This window comes from Diplotaxodon limnothrissa, linkage group LG7 (genome assembly GCF_057381915.1).
Source record: "Diplotaxodon limnothrissa isolate DT_005_m linkage group LG7, D_limnothrissa_male_GT1.1, whole genome shotgun sequence".
NCBI lineage: Eukaryota > Metazoa > Chordata > Actinopteri > Cichliformes > Cichlidae > Diplotaxodon > Diplotaxodon limnothrissa.
This window is the reverse complement of record NC_140602.1, coordinates 58207551-58233251: the sequence shown is the minus strand read 5'-3', so window position 1 is coordinate 58233251 and position 25701 is coordinate 58207551. Positions and strand designations below refer to the sequence as shown.

Here is a 25701-nt window from a genome sequence, read left to right as displayed (position 1 = left end):
CTCCATGGTTTGTTGTAAATCACCTGCATTTGTTAGTCGTTAACAACTTTTGTATTTATTTTTTGTGTATTGTGTGATCTAAATGGCCAGGCTTTATTTCAAACCTGTTTGAGCATATAGGTACAGTGCTGGCCACTGGGTGGCAGTATATACGCACAGCAAGAGTTGGGAGTGTTTTGGCTCACTTTTCACCATGAAACGGAGAAGCAAAGTTATTATAATTGTGCATTTTCTAATAGCTAAAAAAATATTTTCAGTTTTTGCTTTCATTTTATTTACAGCATAGTTCTTTAAAACAGTTTTAAATGAAGATTATGTTATGATATGTTTAATGTTTGTCATTATGTTAGTTTTAATACATTCAGAACCTTACAATAACAATACAGCAAGAAAAACAAATGACACACAGTCACAGATTGTATTCATAGGTAGTCCTATATTCAAAACATCACACAGATATATTCCATTTTGATAGAATGCATTTAGTTATGTTATATTTATCAATTTTTAATAATAAATTTTTTAACCTGTTACTGTTACAGACAGTAACTCTCTTCTCTTTTCCTTGTTGCTTAACTTGCAGTTCTAGTTATAGAAAGAAACTAAGAAATAAACATTAAATTGTTTAAAAAATTGTCTTTAGTGTTAAATGACAAAATCTGATTTGGCACCATTACCATGAAGAACTGAAGGCGGTGTTAGTTTTAAATTATATTAACTGTCATGGTTCCTGGTTGCTGGCCCAAGGTTTTTGCGTTTTCAGAATGTTTTGCGGTTTTCTTGTTTGGATTATCTTTCTATTATAGTTCAGTTCTCTTTCTCTTGGTCTTTAGGTTTATTTTGGGTTAAGATAAGACTTCTGTTTGAGTTCCATAAGCTTCTGTTTATGCTCTACTTTCCTAGTGCCTCTGAGTTTTATTTATTTTCCTAGTTAATGGTTTCTTGTTTAATTATGTTAATTCCCTTTCGTGTCCTAGTTTCATCTCTGTGTCTTGTTCTCAGTGTCTCCTGGAAGTCATTCTTCTCTCCCTCTTTAACGCTCTGTCTCTACAGTCGTGTCCCTGACAAAACCCTGACAGTTCTGTCAAGTTCATATATTTTAGTCTGGGTCTCAGTGTTTGTTACTTCCTGTTTCATTTAATAGTCCGTTATCCCATGTGCATAATGTTTAGTTTTGCCTCCCCCTCCTCATTAGTCAGATTCAGTTCAGCTGCGTTCCCATGTGTCTCCATTTCCCCTAATCAACAGCCTGTGTATTAATTGTATGTCTCCCCTTGTCTTTAGTCATGTTCTCCCTCAAGCTGTGTGCTCTGTGCGGTCCATGGTCTGGGTTGTCTGAGTGATGAAATAACCAAATTATAATCAAAAATGTCACTCACATATTCCATTTTGATAGAATGCATTTAGTTAGGTAGCATTCTCTTACTTCTAGCTGAGTATTTATACAAAGGGTCATTTATTTACTTCTTTAACCCATTACTGTGTGTACTCAGACTGTAACTCCCTCGCCCATTTTCCCTCTCTCCCTCAGATTTGTGTTATGTATTTTAAATTTCTTAAGTTCAGCAATAAAGCAGCCTTTTGAGTTTATGTCTTATCTTCAGAATCCCGTGTTTGTGTCCAAAACCTGCCTGCCGTACAGCAAACCTGACACTGACAGTCATTTAATATCTTTTAAAAGTTTATATAATAAAAACTATGCAAATTCAACAATAATACCAGGTATTAATAAGACATAGTAATGCAGTAGAGAAAATTATTATCTGTCATAGATCAAAACAGTCTTAAGCAGTATTCTACACTTCTACACTGGATTTCTCACTTATGCAAACAAAGCTGGGAAACAAAGAATAATGAGGAAAAACCAAAGCTCTCTGTTAGCCTGTTAGTTACTGTTAGGCATTAGTAAAACTTTTCTTTGAAGTGGCTCTAACGCTGGACTCTAACACTTGGTGAATAAACTCTCATATGATGTGAGAATGTAACTCAACTGTTTGTCTGAGGGAAAGCATGACTTTAAAAACACTCGTGGCTAACATTAGCTGGCATAATTTGGAGGCATAATGGCATAATGTGGAAGATATAATTGCACATTATTCTATGTATATTTATGAGTATGATATCCCTTTTTCTATTAAATAATCTAATAAAATCACCGGCTGTATCTTTAATTATTTATAGAACAAAAAGAGGGGTACACCCATTCACACTCACATTCACATATATGGCCAATTTAGAGTCACCAATCAATTTAATACATATGTCTTTGGGTTGTGGAAGGAAGCAAGTTCACCCAGAGAGAACCCACACGGGCACAAGGAAAACATGCAAACTCCACAGAGAAAGGCACCAGCTACCTAGCAGGTTCAAACCAGTAACTTCATGCTGTGAGACAAGTAAGTTAATTTGTAAAATATGGTTCCTATTGCTCCCATATTGGTTTGAGTCTATAAAGACAGTATAGAAGGGTTTGCTTTATGGTTCATAAATTGTAATTGACAATTTGCTTTTTCAGTTGGATCTGCCCTGTGCTCATGGTGCCTATTTTCAGATGGCAAGGTAGAAAATGGTTCCTTGAGGTTTCACAAGATTTAACAATGTTTCTCTTAAATCTTAAATGCACACACACAAATTGCATCTTTGCAGTTGAGAACACATGCATAAATGCATACACATACACACCTGGTGCTGTGATTCCTCCAGGTTTCCACTGGCCCAAAGAGACAGGCCCAGGCGATGGCGTATCTTTGCTTCATCTTCTCTCCGACCTAACTGCTCTGCCAGACGCAGACCTAGGGAAACAGACAGCAGAAGAGATCAGACGCTAGTTCCAAGAGGCTGATACGAAAATCATCTCTTCCAAAGTCCTGGCACTTTGACGCTTGTGACAACTGTTGCTGTACTGAAGTGAATTCTTACTGACTCAGCCAGCAGCACTCACATTTGCCATTCCTTTTCTCCCACTGTTTCTTTTGTCTTTCTTAACCCTTGTTTTTTTATGCAGCTGATTCAAATTCAATTCAAAAGTCTTGAAACCTTCTCCTTCATCTCAGATATGTTTCATCTACTCCTGCTGCGAAGGCGCAGGCAGTCATAGCAAGTTGTATTTAGTTCTCATTAGGCTCTCAGATTGTGCAGAAGCTCATCAAATATCAAGTTTTCTTCACGCTTCTCTGCCTGTTTGTCTCTGTCTGGGCCAGTGATGGTCTGTGTGAGTATTGGTTGGGAAAGTTAATTGGAGACACACAAGTGATTTTTTTTTTTTACTCTGTCCTAACCTCAACTCTGAGCTGAAATTCTTTTTGCTTGTCGAGCTAATGATCAATTAAAATCCAGAGGATCTGTGAGCCAAGTGACAAAGCATGACTCTGTCTTAGAGGCTCGATGAAGCCTGGATGAGTTCATAAATTAACCCAGTCACTCATTTTAAGATCCATTACAATTAGACTGTATTTTAATTTTTATCAGCCTTTTAATGTGCGCATGTCTTTTTAATAGGAAAGAGATCAAAATGGGATTATTTTCAACAAGGTTGATGAGACACAAATATGTGTTCCAAAGAGAAGTCTAGTTAGAGATGTAGTTAAATCAAACAGGATTATCGACAACAACCTGCCTGAAGGAAACCACACTCCAGGGTACACAGCTGAGCACTGATCCTGTATTAGCCTGTGTCAGACTCATAAATACCTTTCATGCTTCTTGAGGATTTCAAAAACACCTCGCAATGTTCTCAGTCTTAAACAACTCCGAAGATACTCACACGTAGATCAAAGTATGTGCTAAGAGCCAGAGCCTCCCTACATGGTCTCTGTACGACTGCAGGGGGAAAATGGTGACTAAGTTTTTGCTCGCTTTTCATCACAAGTTTGTGGATACATGTCAAAAATGTATAGTGCTTTTGAACACAGTGGAAAAGTTTAGATCAAAAATTCCTATCCTGCTGCTTTTGATTCAGATGTTGGTATCAAACAGTATGCTATATAACTGTTTCTTGTTGTTCTCAAAGCTTTGAAATTTAGTCTAGTGAACAGTGTTTCTGCACAAAAATTTCTCAATTGTTTTCTGTTCCTGGACACAAATGTAGAATGCTGGCATTATTTGGACTTTTGAGTTATGTTTTCACTTGCTGCTGGTTAGGTTAGGAAGCAAAACTACATATTTTTTTTGCTTGGTGGTAGACAGACTTGGTTAGGTTTAAGTAAGATTACGTGGATTAGCATTAGAGAAAAGAAAATTAATTGGTCAGGTTTAAACAATAGTCACACTTAGTTAAGGCCAGATAATAAAACTCCTGGCTTGGGCCTTTTTGTGTCCCGTTTATCAAACTATTAATAAGCACTTCAGCACTCACAATCATGTATTTATAATGTACTTAATATAAGATGGCAGTAAGAAAAAATTTCTATCTTTCTTTCCTCGCAGTTTCTGGTTGTAACCCACAAAAAAGACAGACCTAGTCCCTAATGAACACAGACAGCAACAATCATTAATACCCACACATTAACAAAAGTAAGTACTTGTTCATAAACATACCTCATTCAAGCATAAAAACGAGATTAACCAGTGTTGTGTCTACATATATGAGAAAAAAAAAGCCGTTGCTGCAAAACACACACAGTTAGTTCCAGTTTCATTAGTTGAATATATGAAAAAGTAAAATATAGCACAGTTTGACAGACATAAAATATTAATTTTGCATCAACAAGGTGATTCCCAAAGAGCTAATAGCCAAAAACCTGGTATGTTTTAGCATGGTGTCCAGTGTGTGTTAAAAACTTTTGAGAAAACTGGACCTTGATGAACTATTGCTTTCGTAGGTCCTTCATTCCGACAGCTGACTGTACAATGCTCACACAAGATAAATACCTGCTAAAATATATATGTGTATATTATCACTCTAACTGCAGTTTAATAGATAAAATAAAAAAAATCTCTGTGACATCTCTTCTAGTGTATTTTACTGTATATGGCAACCAGTTGTACATGGTACAAATCACTCTTGTATAGTATCTTGGCTTTAAAAAAAATATTATTCTCATTGATTTTTCTGTTCCACTTTTTTCATCTATTCTTCCCGACCCTTTGCTTAACACACCAAGGGAGTTTCCCAAGTCTGGGATATAGGAAGTCTATCTTTGGTAGGATGCTAACTATCTAACTAGTTACCTAACTAGTTAGATAGTTAGCTAACTAACACCACCTGGGTCTGGGTGCAGTTCCCCCCTCCAGGGGCAAGGGTACCTAGACCCGGTTCGCAGAGTACGCTTGGGGAGTGTGATCGTGTGTACAGCGTCTCTTTATGTCTGTCTCCACGTTGGTTGAGTGTGGAGTTAAGTGCATATGAGAGCATGAGGGTGGGAATGGATGTTTGTATCTGTGTGTGCCTGTATGTCTGTGTCTATATGTCAGGTTGGGTATCAGACGCCACCTCTCTGGGGACATCTCAGGCCCTCCAAGGTTTGGAGGCCTTTCTCCCCCCACCACTTCCCCTGCCAGTGGCGGACTCCCTCAGGTGTCGGTGCGTTGGTGGTTCTTTGTGTCTGGGGATGGGCGTCCGGGTACACACCGGCTCACTCCTTGGCGGCCGCTTATCGGGGCCTGGAGCCTGGGGCTCGCTCGGGCCACTTCAGAGGTGGGGTGCCCCCGGCCTCTCGGCCTGGGGCTCGGTCACTCAGGCACAGCTGGCTGCCGGCGGAGCTCACGGGCGCGTCACTGCAACTCCCCCTGGCTTCTGCTCGGTGGCTGCTGAGTGAGCCCTCATCTGGGACTCTCCTCAGCTCTTACTGGGACAGTGGCGCGGCTGCCCCTCTGTTGGTCTTCCTTGGTCTCTTGTGTTCTGGGGGCCTCTGGATGTCTGGAGTTTTGATCTCCTCCATACCTGCTTCATACCCTGGAGGACGGGGCTATGGCTCCCCACACTCCCTAGCAGATCGTTACATGGAGAAACCTTTGGAATGCAAGCATGCTGATCCACACAGGTATGCACACAGGTGTACACACGGGTATTCACAGACGCGGACTACAGCTTTCTTGACTGCTGCCTCAAAGCACATTGTGCGCTGTCTATCTTGCGTGCTGCACAATATCGTTTATTATTTAGTATCTACTGATATCTACTGCTAGCTAGTTTATTGTGATGGTGCTGTTTTTTTTATTATGTTGCTCTTTGTTGTTTGCTTTCTCTTCTGTTTTTTTTCTCCATACAGGTGACCCAGGTGTTTTGTTTGTTTTTTTTGTTTTTTTTTCTTTCTTCCCCCCCTTCTCACCGTCTCTTCTCCCCTTTGGTTTTCTTTCTCTCCCTCTCTTTCTTTCATTCTTTCTCCCTGTCCTATCCCCCAGTCATGTCTGTCCCGTTTGTAGCAACTGAAAATAAAATAAATTCATAATTATAATAAAGGTCAATCAAATGGACCAATATGGCAAGGCCATGATGATCCACTTGGTAAAATAAATCCGCTTGGCATCTTTCTTGGCCTTAAGACAACAATTCTGATGGCTAAAGATCCAAACGGGACACAAAAAAAAAAAAAAAAAAAAAGGATGCTAACTATCAAGAGGCAATTCTTAAGGAAGGGAAATATGGAAAAAACTATCTCAAATTAGACAAGAACTGGACTGAAAATCAGTGTCAATTGGTCTGATAATAATAATAATGATCCCAATAATTCTGTCTCCTTAAAATATACACCCAAGACCACAAAAGATGGTTACACAGACCCCACAAATTTCCTTTAAATTAAAGTTTTACAACTCTGTAAAGACTACTGTTAGTATTAATGGAATATGTTAAACCCTATGATTGTAACTAGTTTTATCACAACCCTGCCTATCTAGCAAAGCAACAGAGCAATTAATCAATTAAGATTTGTCATCCACCAGAAAAGTGGGTAACTTAATTGGACTGAGCATTGGGGGCTGTGTCCATAGGCAGCAATTTTCGTGCTCCCAGGACCTATTTTCTTTATAAGTCCTATGACGTTTAGTAGTGACAGCTCTCTAAGTGTCCTCAGTGCATCACGTTTCTTCCCGTCACACTAGACTATCAGTTAAAAAATAGTTTTGGACAAATACCACACTTATCAATGTTACTTCTATATATTACCAACCAATGAACATCACACCATCAGCCATTGTGGGAACACTAGAGAGTTATTTCTGAAAATCACCGGGTCCTTCCCACGCGTTGACCTCTTGAACGGCATGGGGGACGCCTCCCTCCCCCATGTGGTCAAGGGACGCTGGTGGGGCCTGCTCCACCTGCTTATGGTGTTCACTTTATGCTTTAAAAATCAAATATAGAAACCAATGGCTTACTTCACACTGTCCAAGAGGTCTTACACGGTCTGTTATTTACATGCAGTGCTGTGATATTTCCCCCTTAATTTTAAGCAGTTGTGCTTATTTAATCTTATAGAAAAGAGCAACTTGGGGTTACTGAAGACTTATTTTAGGTTATGTTGAAATCAACTATCATTTGCACATTTACACCTATTTCTAGTGGCCTCTAAACATATACAAGAGTGAAAGCATGTGCATGAAAGTGAGTGGAAAAAAAAGTGGGAAGCATAGGCGTTTCTGACTGACTGTGAGGACTAGGCCCTTAGAGTTATTTACATACAGAGTTATCTCTGCTCTCTATTTTAATTCATTTTCATTAATATTATTTTATATCTCTTAATAGAGGCAGTGCAACATCCAATAAAAGTTAAAATGTTAAACTATTTGAACATCAAACAAGCAATACTTGTCTGAAGTTATACTGTTATAAATAATACTTCTGGAAGCAAGAAAAATGGTATAATGGAGATATAATGACACTGATTGCTTGGGACAGCTGTGAATCAAAGCTGCCATGCCTCTATACCCAGTATCTTTGGATCCCAGGGGTTTGTTCTTTTTAAACTTTCATACATAAACACAGCAACTGCAATATCATCATGCTCACTATTAATTGTTGTAGCTAATGTCTTACCCTCCTGTAGATACATTACAGCCTGCGCGTAGTTTTGCAGTGCATGATGTGTCCTCCCCAGGCTTCCATAGGCCATAGTCTTTGCTATCAGGTCATTGGTCTGTGCTGCAACACTCAGGTGTTGCTCCTGGAAGACTACTGCCCGTTCGTACTTCCCTAGAGCTTCGTAGGTCAGTCCCAAGTTGCCATAGGCTCGACCCTGGCCCCTGACACATCCAGTCTGTTCTGCTATATCCAAAGCCCTTTGGTGCCACTACAGCAGGAAAAATTAGGTTGCTTAGAGGAGAGACTTGACAACTGATAAATTCTGTTTTCCCTGTTAATCAGTATAATTAAAGACATTTCATAACAAGGGGGGCTATCCTCTGCACATACAATGATGAATGTGATACAGACCTGTAGAGCTGTCTCGTTGTCTGCCATCAACTGATAGACACCTCCAAGTGCATTGCTTGCCTCTGCCTCCAGGGATTTATCCTGATAGTTCAAACAGAGTTTACCTCATTCTATGGGCATTATGTGTTTTTAATATATACCCCCCCTCCCCATATTAATTATCATATTCAGCAGGGCAAAACAAAATATGAAACAGAAACAAGAACATTTTGCTGGTGAAAACCTACCCCTGCTATGCGTGCAATGTTAAGCTGGTGCTCCAGACAAGAGAGGGCCTGCTCATAGTTGCCCAGCTGGCTATGTAAGGTGCCCAGCTCTCCATAAGCCTGAGCCTTACCTTCTCCTTCACCACCTAGCTCATGAGCTACTACCAACCTCTTCTCAAAACACACCAGTGCTTGCTGGAGACTACCCATGGACCTGAAGTAGGAGAGGGAGGAGAACAAAAAGGGGAGGAAAAAGACCTGGTATGATAATGCATTTTTTTTCTGCACTTTGCTTGTTCTTGAAAGCAGGCCTCCTGTTTTTGTTGTTTCTGCAACATTTAAAGAAAAGAAGACAAACTGGTCCATATTAACAAAACATTTTTCTCTTTATATCTACTCAGAGAAAAACTCAGAGAAAGAAAGTCTACGAAGGTTTGTTATAAATCTGTACTCTACATTACCATTTCATTCACACTCAGGAGCAACAGCTGGATAAAGTAAACCCAACGGTAAGCCTTGTTCTTCTGTCAGTGAGCATTACTTATGTTGTATCATATGAGAGTTGCCCACCGTGGGATATGTGTCTGAAAAAAGGCTTTTTGCTTTTAATACGCTGCAGAGTTCTGACTGTATTTATTCTTATTATGACTCTAATTAAAATGTGTATAAAATGTTTGTGGCAAGAAATGCTCATTTAAAACTCTTGCATGAATGCTATTCTGTATTAGAAAGGTGTATCCTAACTAATAGGATAGAACATAAATGAACACAACATACATTTTTACGCTGATGTAAACAGAAGTCTGCAGCACTGTAGGTTTGAATTTATTTCTACATTTAGTGGGAAATCCAGGGAGACTTCAAAACCCTGAAAAATTTCCTAATTTTATTTATCCTCTTACTAGAGTTAGCTGAGAAGGAAAGAAGGAAGAGAAGCAGTTGGTCTATGGAGAATCATTTTAAAATTTAAATGCAAATTTTATTTCAGTAATAGAAACAAAAAAAAAAAAAAACAAGACAGGAAATTATAAAATTAAGTTCTGAAATGAATTGATAGTGATATTTAAATTAAACACACTATAGATTATTTCAGCCTTGCTCATTTCAAATGAATTTGGCCAATTAGGATTTATGGGTCATGGCAGACTTAGACTCTCCACCTCCTCATGAGCCCCCTCATACAACACTGTGTATCAGGACAGCAAGTGCAATCTCCTTGTACGTTTCTAGAAACAGAATTTTTATTTAAATCACATATAATGCTTTTTTATTTCTGACTGGAACAGTGCAAGCATCAGTAACAGGAAGATACAGCAAGAAAAGAAGAGCTGGTTTGGAGGTGGTTTGCAAAGTGGCTTGCAGATGCACAGTACCCTAATAGTGTGCCCTGTATTAAATTTATCAAATGCATGTATAGAAGGGTATCGTCTGAGCCATAACCTCTTATGTTCTCAATTTGATTTTAGTTTCACCTACCTGTGCGCATTGCCAAGTCCTCTGTAGGCTTTCTCTTGGTCCTGGACATGATTGAGACTCTGACCCACTGCCAGATACTTCTCATAATACTGTATAGCCTCCTCATAATCTCCCAAAACATCATAGCAGTCTGCCAGGTTCCCATAGGCCCTGCCTCTGTCTAGCATGCTCTCAGTTCCACTTAGCTGCTGCAGCATGGCCAGCTGCTGCTCAAAATAACCAATAGCTTCCTCAAACAATCCCATGTTTATCTTGGTGATGCCCATGTTTCCATGGACCTGTGCCTCCAAACGGGCATCCCTGAGCCCCTGTGCCAGGCCCAGCTGGGTCTCATAACACTGGAAAGTTGTAGCATAGTCTCCCAAGGCCATATGAACAGCTGCTAGGTGGCCAAGAGCACGGCACTCCCCCTGCTGATCACCTAGATCCTTTCGGATGGTCAACTCCTGGCTGTGGAACGACAAGGCCGTATCCAGCTGGCGGAGAAGCCTAGGTGGGAAAAAGTGCAAGAACACTGAATTAAGATGAATCAAGGGAACTAGAGCAAGTCACACATTAGTTATAGCCAACACCTGGTGTCCTTTGTATAGTATGATATTTCATGTGGTTTATTATTTTTAGAGCCAGTCTGTTGCAAAGGATGGATGCTTATATGTTACTTCTCTTTGTTAATAACTTAATAATAAGTTAATACTAAAAGATATGCTTTATTGAAAGATACAGTTTAAATTAATAATTAGTTTTCCAGCTGTGCCCAGTATGCAAAAAGGTACTGTTTTTGGGAAGGACAGAGGAAACTATTGTGGATAAAAGATTTCTTGGAGTACCAAGCTTAAATGGACCAACTCTGGGAAAACTGAGGTTTTAATTAGTAAGCTGCACCTTGAACTGTAAGTTTAAATTAACTACTATTCATAGGAATTTGTGGAAAGCACAGAACACTTCTATTAACTGCTGAGAATTGGCACAGAATCTCTTGTCAGTTGGCTGAGACTTTTTAAACTCACATGTTTTTGGAAACAGGCTTTTTCTTTGTAACTCCAAAGTAAATAGCAGGCATTACAAAGAAAATGGTCTACAAGCAAGTGGCTTTATAAAGGTAAATAAATACATTCTCAAACCGATGTCCCTTTTGCCTCCATAAACTCAGCTGAGCTTTCCCCAATATATTAATTATTCATATTTGATTATAGTTTAGCCCATATGGAAAAGAAATAGTAAAAACTTATATGTGATTACTCATGAAAGTGGCCACTTTCATGAGTAAATCATATAAGGCTTACGTGATTTACTCATGAAAGTGGCCACTTTCTCATTACTTTCATACATTGTTTTAGTAAGTATCCAAAACATACAAGTTTCATTATATAATTTTTCAAGGGATCTTATATCCGTTTTCACTCTTATATGCTTTTCATACAAGTTTCACACAAGACAGATACAAAATTTATAAGATTTATATATATCTTTTCCATATGGGAGCAGATAAAATGATCATAACACAACAATATTTAACATCATTTGAAAAGTACATAGTAATAATATTGTGCAGATTTTTGTTTCTTTTATGTAAGCATTAATTAGCAGCTAAATTTCTGCTTTTGTGAAGCACAATCTCTGCAGCTTGATCTGGTAAGTTAATATTTTAGCTCTACAAACTTTCGACTGCCTCCAATAAACAGGAATGGCTATATTACTAAACTTAGGTTTTAAAACAATACAACACATTCATTTGTTCATTTTTTACATGCACTGTTTGTGTGTGGTTAAAACACTGGTTAACCAGTTTATCACCTGTGAACTGAACCAAGTGCTGAATAGGCATCAGCCTCCATCTTCTGATCGTTGACCTTCTGAGCCAAGGTTAATTGCTGCTGGTAGAACTTCACAGCTCCTGGAAAATCACCCCGGCACACGCACACATCACCGAGATTCCCAAAGGCCCTGAAAACTGCCTGCTGACAAATATAATCACACAGATACTGATTAACAACCTCTTTTTGTGCAAAAGACAGAATTTCAAGGTTTATGAAATGAAAACATAATTAACAGGTGACCTGTGTGTTGTCCAGGGCTTGTGCTAAAGAAAGCAGATATCTCTGACATTCCTCTGCTTTGTTGTACTCCCCCAGTGCTTTGTGGGCCAGACCAAGGTTGCAGTAGGCTTTTGCCTGTGCTAATTTGTCCTGGAGATCCTTAGCCAGGGCCAAATCCTGTTCATAATACCTGGAAAATTTTAAACTTTTGTTTTTTATCGTGCATCTTGTTTCGATGTAATATAAAAGCACAAATCCTTAAAATGAGAAATTAAAGTCTCATTAACATCCATCCATCCATCCGTCCATCCACTTTCTGCTGCTGGGCCTGGTTGCGGGGGTTGTAGCCTAAGAAGAGAAGCCCAGACCTCTCTCTCCCCAGCTACCTCCTCCAGCTCATCTGAGGAACATGGGAGCTTTCCAGGCTAGTCAAGAGATGTAGCCCCAGGGCCTTCTCCTGGTAAGACATGCCTGAAAACCTTGGCCAGGAAGCATCCTGAAGGCATTCAAGTCAGATGCCCAAATCTCCTCAGCTGGCTCCTTTCGATGTGGAGGAGTAGTGGATGGATGGATGAATGTATGTATGGAAAACACAACACATGTTTTTCGACATAAGGCCAACGGGGTCATTTTCATTATATGAAGTTCAGTTTTGTAAGATTTATTTAGTCTCTGACCTGACAGCATCTCTGTACTGTCCAAGACAGTAGTGAGCATAACCCAGGTTATGGCAAACTTTGCCTTCTGCTTCGAGGTCCTGCAAACCTGGTGCCAAAACCAGGTACTGTTGGTAGTAGGGCAAGGCCTGAGCATATTCACCTCTCCAGCTGTGAAAGTTACCCAAGTTTGCTGCAAAAGAAAATAACGGTGAGCAATATTTTTCATGTTTCATTTAACTCAACTCAAGTGCATTTATCTCTTGACAGGTTTACCTAAGGCTCTTGCTTCACTTTGAGTGTCTCGCATCTCTCGTGCAATGGTCAGGTGGTGCAGGTAGTGCTGGAGAGCTCGGTCGTGAGCACCCAGCGCTTGGTAGGCCACAGCAAGGTTACCGTGCGTGGATGCCTGAGATGGACGATCGTTCACCTGATAACACAAAGACACATCGTGATTCTGCTTTCCACACAATCGTCCACATGTTTTTTGAAAAGGGTCATAAAATTTACCTCCAGAGAGATTTGCAGCTCTTGTCTGTGGTACTGGACTGCTTGGTCGTACATGCCAAGCGCATGGTAGGCATTGCCCATGTTGCCATAGGCCCTCCCCTGGGCAGCGTAATCACAAAGTTCTTGGACGAAGGACAGGTGGGCTTTGTGGAACTTTAGCGCAGTGTCATACTCTCCCTTCATCTGGTGTATGATGCCTGTGATAGGAGATGAGAGGAGGCAAAAACACAAACTATTGAACTAACAAGGAAACCATTAAGATGCAGCTAAACTCCAAGTTTAATCTCTTTTAGCATACAACATTTGAACGTTCTTGTGATCGGTCATGTTCTCAACTTTAGTCACAACACTAATCCTAACCATATGTTTTAGCAAGTGGCATGGACAAAAACATTTCAATAGGACAAACAAAGTCTATGCAAAGCGCCCAGGTAATACATCTAATCTAGGAAGTCTTGTAGCATGCCAACTACAAGCTGTATCAGGTAATGCTCGTATTAAAATAAAGCTAGTTCATTTCAATTTCTGGCCTCTGGCTGGCAAGTCCATCCTAATGATTGATTTTCCAAGAATTATCTTAATTTTATGTTTCTAACTTGTTTAATTTAAAACAGCACAATACCTAGCCCCATCATTTAAACTCCTCCAAATGTCCATTTCAAGAGGAATGGACTTTGTATACAAAAATGGTCACCACGGCAAAAAGCTGTAATGTTGAAGTGGTCAGACAACTCTTTGATAATTCCAGTTCCAATAAAATCAATATTTAGGTGTGTTAGTTAAAATGATTATTTCCTTTGTCACCAAACCACAAAGACTGGAGGCAACGTTTTTTTAAGAAGAACAAAAATGACATATTCTGAAAGCATACAGTTATTGTTGATCACCCACATCTCGGAGGATCAAGGTCATAAAACCCAGAAAAATCTTCCATGGACATAGGGGAATTTTAAAGTCCAGGCTCAAGGAAGTCAGACAAGTGAAGTTTAAGTCCTCAGTTTTGTGATTTTTTTGGTCTCCAAGTCTCAAGTCTCCACAGCTCTGTAGAATGGTTTATCCAGCGCTGTTTGGATTTGTAGGATTCATCAAACAGCAATTACTGCACATGTAGGGAGCATGATGAACAGAGTAAATTCCCAAAATGACATTAGGAGTTATAAATATGCAGCATCTGTATGGTGGTGAATATAAATGCCCACATGGTTTCTTGAACTGTAAAAAATCCTTTTTGAGCAGAGTGGTGAATAATTAAAAAGCTACAGTGGGAAATTCAACAAATCTAATAATATCTGCTGCTGTGTCTCTTCAAACTTTAGTATAACATATGCAGAAATCAGTCTCTCTGTCCAGGGAAAAAGAACTGGGAAAACTTAAGTCCCAGTCGCCTTCCCAACTTCTTCTGTCATGATGTGTCTTTGCTGTCAACAACCCAGTTTATGGAGCCAGAACAGACAAAAGTTGGGAGAGAGAATAGTTAAGGAAGAAACTTGGGGCACAAGAGAGGAGAATGAAAATTTACATTTTATGCTAGTTATTTCCTGTACTCCAAAATATAGTACTTGTCACCCTCCTGCATTTAACTGACAACTGTGCACACTGGTTATTTGCAATTTAAAATGTACCTACTTTGCTTTTTTCTTCATTTTCTGTGATACACTCTGCTACAGTGCTGGATACTCAAACTGTGGATATGGCCACATATTGCAAATAATGAGATCAGTGTATCTATAACTAATTCTTTTGAGCCATGTTTTGAACAGTTTTTTTCTATTCTGCATGATATAAGAGTGAAAATCCAGGCTCTCTGGTTGGAATCACAGCCAAAGAGCCTGGATCATACAGAATCCCTGCCCACTTGCTGTTCATGTTTTTATTTATGAGGAGCAGCCAGTCAAAAGAACGTTGGCTAAAAAGGAGGTGCAAGGGAACTGAAATGGCTTGTTTTACACAATGGGTGAACTTGGGGTTGCACTAAAGCCCAGTATAAGATTAATAATGGTAATTTTGTAAACATGGAATTAGGGATGGGTATCGAAAACCGGTTCTTGTTGAGAACCGGTTCCCACTGTTTCAATTCCTTGGAATTGTTTGTCATTTTTGCAAACGATTCCCTTATCAATTCCAGTCGCCCCAAATGATGTCACCACGTTGCGGAGCGTCATTAACCTGGCAGGAAACATGGCGGCTCAAACGCTCAAAAGTTTGGTTATACTTTACGAGAACGGATGACAACAGGGCAACTTGCAATACTTGCAAAGTAGATATTTCATTTAAGGGAGGAAACACCACGAATATGCAAAAGACACGCGATGACCTTAAATAAATGTTGTGTTTTTAATTCCGCTCCGGACTCGTGAATCTCAACCCAGCAGCAGCGGTAACGTTTGCCCGTTAATGCGGCAGGTAAATAATCAACTAACAGTGCATATTATGTTAGCGCGATCTGCCTTATTACAAAACCTGCCATTACTGTGCATTTAGGTGACCATGATGAGAGAGACAGACGGAGTCTGGTTGGCTCAGATGCTGGCAGTTCTCGCTGCAGTCTACCGGTAGCGTCTCCTTTCAGGCCAGGATAGACGAATGTCACCGAGCAGTGACTGAGTTTGTGGTAAAAGGCTTGCACCCATTTCCCACAGCAGATGCCCGATTTTCGGTAAGTGAATGTGTTTAATTGTAGGCAGGGACATTACTGGATATTCTTGTGTAATTGCTACAGAATAATTTATGTTATACTTTGTTATTGCTACAGAAGAATATTTATCTTATTATTTTACATTTACAATTTTTTTTCCCGGGAACCCTGTGACACCCCCATTGAAGAGCCGTAGGCTGTGGATCTAAGCTCTAAGCTATTCGACCTTAGTGTTCTCCTTTTTTTTAAAAGAATCAATAAGAGAATCGATTAAGAATCGAATCGTTAAACAGAATTGAAAATGGAATCGGAATCGTGAAAATCTTATCAATACCCATCCCTACATGGAATACTACTTTAGAGTCCAATAATAAAAACAAATGAGCAGAGTAGAAAATGAGCACATGAGTTCCTCTGTAAGACTTTATTCCAAACATTGCACAAATCTAAATCTTACCATATTTCATTGGCATATTTTTGCTTTGGCATATAAAAACCATGCACATTGTACATTGAGCTCTACCTTCATCAGTAAAGTCCTGCTTAAAGTTGAATGCAGACGTGAAACCTACAATTGCTCACAATGAAAGTCAATGCAATGACTTTTCCTTGAATGATTTATGTTATTCTTTCCATCACAGCAAGCACATTTCAATCAAGATTCAACACAAAAGACACACACACATAGAACAGCTGTAATCTTCCCTCTTAATGCTATATAGTGTGATTTATATGCAGGGGTGTGCACCAGATAAGAAGTTGCAACGCGCATTTGCGTACATATAAAAGGCACTGTTTTTGTCCGCTAGAGTGGGATGTTCACGGCATATTCTGCACCACATCTCTGTGCGTTCATCATTTGTTTGAAGCCAGCTCACCTCCTGCAACCACTTTTCTGAGAATACGCGCTTCTTTTGTGGTTTGGACTCCTTTGGACATTTCTTTGGAGGTGGAAGAACACCAGAGTAATTGCTTAAAGGAGCTTGCTTCTTCGACATCTTTAAGAGTTCTAAACAAATGTCTGTCCTCCTCCAGAAAATCTTATGTACGCAAACATGCGTTGCAACTTCTTATCTGGTGCACGTCTTTTATTTTGACAGCGAATGTGCACCTGCGGACCACTTATATGCACCCCTGTTTATATGTATGCCAAAAGCCTGATTGTAAGGAGATTGAAAGAAAAAAATTATAATTATGCCTTCCCTATAGTGGCATATTAGTACAAAGTAGAATAACCCCCCCCCCCCCCCCCCCCCCCCCCCCAAGGTTAAGGTAAGATTAGAAGTAAGGTTACATTCAAAGTGAAAGCTGGCTGTTAACATTTCCATTACAGCCCAAATCTGACAATTTTTCTTCTTCTTTTTTTAAACAATTGGTCTTTGAAGAGGTCCACAAGTAAACTCCCCATGTTCTTATAATATATGTTGTGTTATAGTCTCTATTTTGACTTATACAGATATCGTTTCTTGTATTCATTGTATTCTTGTGTTTCTTTTTAATTTGTGTTTCTGTGTTTTGTATGTGTGTAGGTGCCCTTCCTTGTTTCTACTTTATTTTATTTTGGTAAATGCTCTTCTGTGTGTGTCACCTGGGCCTTAACTTCCTGTCTTTGTTCTCATATCTCAATAACACATTACTGTCATGGTCTGTGTGCGGCAGGCAGGAAAGTAGGACCTAAATGCAGACTTGTGGATGTGAAAATTAAACTCAAAGACCTCAGCTTTATTGCTGACATAAGTCAAAACAGAAACTAAACTGGGAAGGCTAGAAACTGAGCCTGAAACAGAACACACAGGCAAGTATGAGGGACGATGCAACGACAAACAGGAACACACGCAGATACTAAATACAGAAGGAACTGGGCAAAGGGCAAACACCTGGGAGACACAGCTGACACTAAGTACGAAGACGAGATTGGGAGGAAGCAAAACAGAATACATTGTCCTTCAAAGTAAAACAGGAAACAGACTGGGCACAGAACTAAACCTATACTAAACACGAGGACACCGGAACAAAATTAGAATACAAAAACAGAAATCAGAACACTAGAAGTCATATACAACGAAGAAATCATAGAATAACAATAATAATACACAAAACACTGGGTCACTGACCAAGGACCTTGACAATTACTCTGATAATGCCTCAGATTGGTGTAGGCGATCTATTTTGTGTGGAAAAATAGTCAGATCTTTATCTCAGATCCTGAAGCAGAAAGCCTTAGTTAATAAAGTTAAAAACCACCACCATGATACCTGTCACTGTATCTATGGCATTTTATTTTTATCACACCAGCTCACGCAAAGAAAGCCTAACAGTGTCGAACTTGCTTAGTAGTAGCATTGGCATATCAAACCACAATACAGGGAAATACAGATTCCATATTCTAGTGAATTTGGTCAACTAAAACAATAACTTTTGTTAACTGGTTTTCTGCCATTATACCAGTTGAAGAAGGTAAAGTCATGGTTGCAAGTGTTCAAATGCAAGCTAGAGTGAGAATAAAGGTGTGGAGTTTTGGGGTGGAGATTCGTGGGCCAAAGTCAAGTTCTGTTTCAAGATTTACATGTACATGTTCTACAAGACAGAGGGTACAGCTAGCACAATTCTAGAAAATGGGCAATAAACGTTGTAAAATGAATTAAACTGTTCAAACATGACCCTGTTTTATTATACATAATGCATGTTAATGCATTAATACAATAATGCAAAACTTTTTACCTACATTCATCCTGTGATTCCCTTCATTAAACTGTTTGAGTAACCTGAATTTTTCACACAGAAATCCTAATAATGCCATCCATAGGAAGTCTTCTATTTCCAAAGACAATAATTACACTGCGCCAGAATAATTTATAACTGCTCTGAGAAATGTTGAAATGAGGCCTTATATAAAATCTGCTTTTTCTACAATAAAGTCACATTGGGAAAACAGATGAGAAGGGGTTATAAGTGGGGAGGAAGGGATACGGAGGGGTATCCAGACACCAGATGGAGGAAGTCACATGTGGTCTTCATGTCAGACTGTGTAATGAGAGAGATGACTGGGGTCTGATCCACCGAGTGTAAACTGTGAGCCATCCTTCCCAACTCCTTGGCTCATGTCCACCTCTATCTCTACATTTCTTACTGTAAACACTTTTCAAATGTGTGACTTTAACAGTCCAAAATCAAGATTTACAGATTGTGTTAAAAATATTGACTGACTAAATCATCATTTAAAAAAAAGATTCACATCCTTGATAGGGGTGCAGGCAGGGTTCCTAAAAACAACAACAACAAAAACCCACCTTTTAAAATAGCTCTCTCCTCCTCTATTCTAAGCCTCTTGAGTTTTAGCTGCTAATATGGAACCCCCACTCTTCCATGTGGAAGTCCACAGCCTAACTTGCATCCTTGCAGTTAATTTCAATCTTAAATACAACAAAAGCAGCAGATCACCTGTAAGTAGGATTTATTTCTGAATCTAACAGGGGACGTAACAGAGACAGAGTTTGAAGAAACTGGAGTGACTTTTTCTGTGCATGATGTTACACTTCTCATAAGACAGATGCTTTCACTTTAAGCTGATTTCATATCTATAATTCACAAATCCAAAGGTTACAGAGTCATACTCTTTCTATGACTGCCAAAGTCCCTGGTTTTGGTTTAAAAGTTGCTTGGGAGTTTTTGGATTCATATTTATGGAGTTTTGGCTACCAGTTTAGATTGCCTTAACATTCTATTGTTAGTTTTGTTTTCATGGTTTGCATTAAATTTCAGTTAATATTTTAAGTTTATTTCTTGCATATTTAGATCCAAAAGTGATTCCATAATGTTTCTTCATTTTGTTCTTTGTTAATTTGTGGACTTTCCCAGTCTGAATAAAAGACATACTTTGTTATTTCTGGATCTGATTCCTTTACTCTGCAAGCCCCAACAATGACGTCCTGACTTTGAAATCATGCAGTGCCAAGAGTATCAAAAAACTGCCAGAAATGGAGCATTCAGTGCAGTCGGAAGTCTGAGTTCTTTTTATATATTTATTTATTTATTTATTTATTTATTTATTTATTATTAACAGGGATTCCTGGTACACTCACTGAACCCAATACTTATATAACATATTCAATATGCTACATATAAAATAAATGAACTACTACTTCAATACTTCTTTTGTCATATTAAGTGTAAGGGAAAGCATAGTGGGCCCCCTTTAAGCATGGTGCTATAAAATTCAGATTTTCTTAGTATTTATTATACCTTCTGACACATAATTATAATTTATTATTATTATAATTATAAAAATATAATTAAGTTTTCATGAGTTTTAATTCAAATAATTTTTCTCATATCAATCATCTTTTGCAAATTCTTGTTCTCTGTTTATCCTAAACAAAAACATATATGGGGGGGTAATGGTTAAAAAAAGGTCTGGTTATGACTTGGAGAACTTGCTGATGCCACAATTTTAAATGACATACAGTGCATTGTAAGTAAAGGTCACGTCTTGGCATTTGGTCGTAAAGAATAGTGTTTAAACCAATCCAAAGACTAGAAATGTCATAAGTGGGTTTAGATTCTGAAGCTCAAATCCATACATTGACTTAACCATGGATGTGACGCATTTGAGTTTACTCCGTTTGCTTCTACAGTCTCTACACAATACAATGAGAAGAACTGCAACTATTAAAAAAAGCATTTGAAATCTAAATTCAATACTTCATCGGCACCTCATCTTCATCTCTGATATCTCATCAGCACCATCATCATGACTCAGAAAGGTAATCAGTGGTGATTTAGCTTATAGCACTCAAATCTAACGATGCAAAGGATTTCACAATAAAGGTTGAAGGAAATGCAAATAGCACACGATTTACTTTTAAAACAATGAAAGCTAAGAGAAAACAAAATAAACATTTGGTGAAAAAAAACACTTCCTTATTTAATTTGCTAATTACTTTCAGTGTGAACTGCATAAAAAATAATTCTGTCAAACTAGCAAACAACCTTAAATGTTTTAAACAAACATGAAGTCACATTGTTAATATAAATGTACATGAATTTAAAAAGGTCTCATAAACGCTGCTGGCAACAATATGTAGAAACCGGGTTATGCGAGGAGGAGGAGGAGGAGGTTGGTGATATAGAAAGGAAGACCTTGTTCATCGGGGTCTTGCATTAAGAGGATTACGGAGAAGCCTGCAGAGCTGGCTAGAATCACTGGTTACAGTTACACACATCCTCCTAAACTCTACAAACACAGGTGTGCACATTAGCACATGCACAATCTTCCTCTAACCTAAAGCCACACTTCTCTGAGGTGTAAGGGTGCCTGTAGATTTCCTACAGATTCTGTGGGATTCCCCAGCGTGGAGGGGACACAGTGTGAAGACAGCAGTGCTGCGAGGATTAGAGGTGTGGAAAATTAGCTGAGATCTGATGACAGGTATTCAGCTGAGACAGCATAGAGAGATTAGAAAGGAGAAGAGTGGTGATCCACAGTCCCCTTTCTCCATAGTAGGATAAAAATTGCTCTGTCATCAGTGAATGAAATTGGGTGTGGCAACTTGTGGGTCAGGAGCTACATATCATGGACTATATGCAGTTATTTCTGTCCGACCATCATAAAGAAGAATACATGTTTATTAGCTAAAGTTAGCAAATAACTCGAGATGAGAGAGAGACACACATACATTTTGGAATATTGTAGAGAGTAAGTTAAATATAAAGAATTTATTATTCAAGTAGGCAAAGAAATTACTTCACACATGTCTTCTGGGTCGTTTTTTTTTTTTCTTGCTTTCTGGTTTGGAGCATTTATTGACATCTTCAGCAGCCTTACAGCACATGGGTCACCTGCTTAACCGAGTGAGGTATACTGGAAACCATCTTCTGGATCCTTAAATGAGCGCTGTACTCTTACAGTAATGGACCATATCTTCAGGCCCATAGTAGCAAAGAATCAGTAAGTATCTTTCATTTGAAATTAAAATATAATTTCCATATATGTCTTGTTCTAGTTCAGTACACAGAATCAGTCGTGGGAAAAACTGCTTGACTTAACAGTTGACCAGATGTAGAGACACTGACACTCTCCACAAGAAAGGCTGTCTGCAGAGTGCTGTATTAAAGCATACCAAGGGAAGGCTCACTGGAAGGGAAAAGCATAGCAAGAAAAAGCGCACAAACAACAGGAAACAGCTTGAGAGCATCGTCAGTAAAAGTTGATTCAGTAACACGGGAGAGCTTCACAAGCAGTGGACACAGACTGGTGTCAGTTGTAGCCTTCAGGAAAGGGGCTATCATACTATCATACCCCTACTATCAAGTCACTGTGATACCTAGCCTAGCCAGGAGGAGCCACAAGAGTCCGTTCATATGGGACTACCCTGAGAGGAGCGACAAAGATTTGTGGACTGGGTCACAGTCAAAGGCAGACATACAATAACACAAGATACTGCATGGTGTGCTACCAACACAAGAAAAAGGGTAATTAAGATTTAAACGGTACCATCACAGATCACTAAGGAGTTCCACTGGGCAGCCAGACACTGGCCTAGTTTAGTTATTTTTGGACTTTAAAGGTGCTGCTATGTAAAATACAATACAAGTATTATATGGTCTAATTTAGGTTGAGATAATCTCCAAATTTCATGTTTCATACAGAAAGGAAGAGGTGAAGGAAGGAGATATAAGAAGAAAACAAAAAGGTGAGGAAAGAAGAAAATAAGAGGGAAAGGTCAGACTGGAAAAGAGGGGACTAAGAGTAAACAGAGAATGAAACCCAAGAAAACAGGAGAAAAAAAACACAGCAAGGAGAAAACAGGAGACACAAGAAGAAGAAAAAAAGAATGGCAAGGAGATAAGGAATGCACAGAGAGAAAGGGAGGAAGGAGTAAAATCAGGAAGAAAAGAAAGAGGAAGAATGAAGTAATGAAAACATGGGAAATGTAGTGAGTGTAAAGACAAAATAAGGTAAAAGATAATAGGGGACGAAATCATTATGAAACAAAAGATGAAATGAGAGGAAGAAATTAGGGTTGGAAATTGAAGAACAGAAGAAGAGGAAAGGAGGAGAGAAAATATCAGAGGAGAGCAGAGTGAAAGGTTGTCAAGTCAGCATTCAGAGTCAAAGAACCGTAATCATCCATAAATGATGATGTGAATCATTGATCTGAAACACAGACTGAAGCTCATCTGTCAGGAGAGTGTCAGCAACTTCAGCAGTAGCCTATAGTCACACATCAAAGTATCTATTGAACCACTGCAGTGTGCATGTTTTCCTTTTACTTACTTCAGATAGAAAATAAAGCAATTTTCACTCATTTGCCTACAAAAAAGCTCTGCAGTGACATAAAGTGAGAAGAGTGGTGGAAATCGCACAATATTACCTGAGCAGAGTTTAATAGACTGTATATAAAAGATAGATAAAGCCATTATATAGTTATCCTCTGATTTCTGGGCTTTACGTTATAAGGCCTCATTTCTTTTCCTGCTGCCATGTTGGTTTTTGGAGCCAGAATGTCTCATATTTGGAAGAGATCATAGTGTTTGTTAATATTGTGAAGTTTGGCATTTTAACATGGGAGTGATTTGCTTTTTAGAACCAGCTTCATGTAGGACTGCAGTTTTTTTGGCATTTCAAAGTCTGATCAGAGGAGGTATTTGCAGAGGGTTAATTTATTTTCCACCATTTATTAAATAAAAAAACTACTTTTGGAACACTTTATGTTGGCATAAACTGTTCAGTGAACGCTTAATGTGCTCATTTTTGAGATTTACATAAAAACTGTTCTTTAATGCCCCTCAGTGTAACCATTTAGCCTATAATTTGTTCTAATATCAGTCTTCACTCATGGCTCTCTTACAACCATAGAAGAGATTTTTTTCTTATTGAGTTAACGTTGATAGTGATAGTAACTGTTTCGCATTTAACTTCCTGACATTTGTGAACACTGCTATGATGCTATGATTATTATTCCTTGAACTCAGAAGATGATTGTTATTCTGTCACTGATACCTTAAAAAAAATGCATGGCAAAAAAGTAGCTGAAAATCCCAATTTTTGCAGGCGATTTTAATGAGAGGTGTAGTTTAAATTCTAGGGAGGTGCACATCAGGTTACGTCGTAGGGTTTTCAGCTGGGTTTGCAGTTGGAGTGTAGCTATGGTGTAAATTTCCCACTATCAACTCTTTTTCCTGGAATATGGCCCTAGTAATGAGCAAATACATTTTTTGTGTCCATGAAAAAACTTTAAATTGTCAAATGGCGTCTGTTCTTTTTTCCATGACTGTATTTCCATTCTTTGAACAAATTTAGGAATTGAAGAAGGGCGCTGCAGTTCAGAACACCAGAAAGAAGAATTCTAGCTTCCCTTTTATTTTAAGTTGCAAAACAATAAAAAAAAAAGTCAACAAAAAATAAAAAACATTGAGACAGTCTAAATCCCCAGAAATCTAAGATGGCATCCTCACTTTACTTTTAGTGCACAGTGCCGTATACATGCACAACGTGGCAAGTTGTCCATTCAGCGATGGATTCAGGTTCACAGCATCTCAGATATCACTGTGGCCGCAGAAACCAGAAACCACTTAATAAAACATGAGTGTTGATTGTCCAGAGAGACGCTACTGCAGTCAAATGATAGGCCCTTAAGAAGCAGGACCATCGCATGATATAAAGCTCCCATCCTTGAATTTGATTTAACAAGATGTCAAAACTGCAGCATCTACGTGTTGTACTAGGCCACTACAGCTAGTGCAAACTCACACAGGTCTGCAATATAACAAACAAATAATGCTTTGTGTGTACTTAATGTTACAGATCGATGTAGACCGAGTTGTCCTAGCCCAGGACAAGAGCCCAGTCAGTCTCTCCCAGGGATCAAGCTTCTTAAATATCTTCTGAATAAAACACAGGATGCAGTTTTGTATTTTTTTATATCACTTGAAGGGTTTTTCATACCAAACTGAGGGCCTGTGAAGACTTTCAGATTTGAGGATGATGTCACATAAAACCAAACATTTAATCAAGGATGAAAACACAAGCACAGATAAGACCAGACAATGAGGTAAACTGTCCTGTGAGGACACCTCATCTCTCATCCCGAATTACCAGAGTTCAAATATCCAAACAAAGAGAGAACCCACATGCACCTAGAAAACCCAGGTGGTCGAAATCAATAGCAAAGGCCAAGAAGCCAAAACACCAGCATGAAGTGTGGGAAAAAACCCAGCAGACCCATAGATGCGTCAGGGGCACCCAGAGAGAAGGGCCACAGCACAGGGAAGTGAACAGACCCGAAGCCCAAAAGGGACACCAGCCAGCAAAGACCCAGGCACCACAGCACACCCCCGATGGCACATGACGACCAGTTCCAGGAGGCACCCACCCGAGCCCCCCATTCCCAGTACCCCCACCAATCTTGGAAACGGGAGGTACCCATCCCATCCCAGAGCCATCATCTTTCATTCAATCATTCTTTCCTGAATGAGTGTATACTTTGTGAATAAACTTTTAGCACTCTCACATCAGTGTCTCGCTTGCTGTTGACTATAATGCCAGATCATGGAATGAACTGAATATGAACTAGTGATTTAAAGGCATACTGTAGAATTTCAAAAGCCTTTTCTTCTTTTGTTCATCTGAGGCAGGGGCCCTCCGTTTTTTTTTTCTTTTCTTTCTAAGGTACAAAGCATAGAAATAGCAATTTTACACCGTCCCTCTTGTCGTCTATGTACCTTCTAGGGCAGGGGTCGGCAACCTGTGGCTCCGGAGCCGCATGTGGCTCTTTAGTCCCTATAGTGCGGCTCTGCATGGTTTGGGAAA

The 25701-nt window shown here is 39.1% G+C and overlaps 1 protein-coding gene across 1 annotated transcript in view; it reads right to left on the bottom strand.

Annotated features, from left to right (window-relative positions):
* ttc28 (tetratricopeptide repeat domain 28) overlaps positions 1–25701 on the bottom strand; it is a 167029-nt gene that overhangs the window by 17975 nt on the left and 123353 nt on the right. Inside the window, exons 9-18 of the mRNA XM_085358541.1 lie at positions 13256–13452; positions 13022–13175; positions 12767–12938; positions 12111–12279; positions 11848–12008; positions 10054–10542; positions 8599–8791; positions 8372–8452; positions 7976–8228; positions 2683–2792 (exon numbers count right to left, since the gene is read on the bottom strand). Of these exons, the coding sequence (XP_085214667.1) occupies positions 2683–2792; positions 7976–8228; positions 8372–8452; positions 8599–8791; positions 10054–10542; positions 11848–12008; positions 12111–12279; positions 12767–12938; positions 13022–13175; positions 13256–13452 (1979 nt within the window). The remainder of the gene's footprint in view (positions 1–2682; positions 2793–7975; positions 8229–8371; positions 8453–8598; positions 8792–10053; positions 10543–11847; positions 12009–12110; positions 12280–12766; positions 12939–13021; positions 13176–13255; positions 13453–25701) is intronic.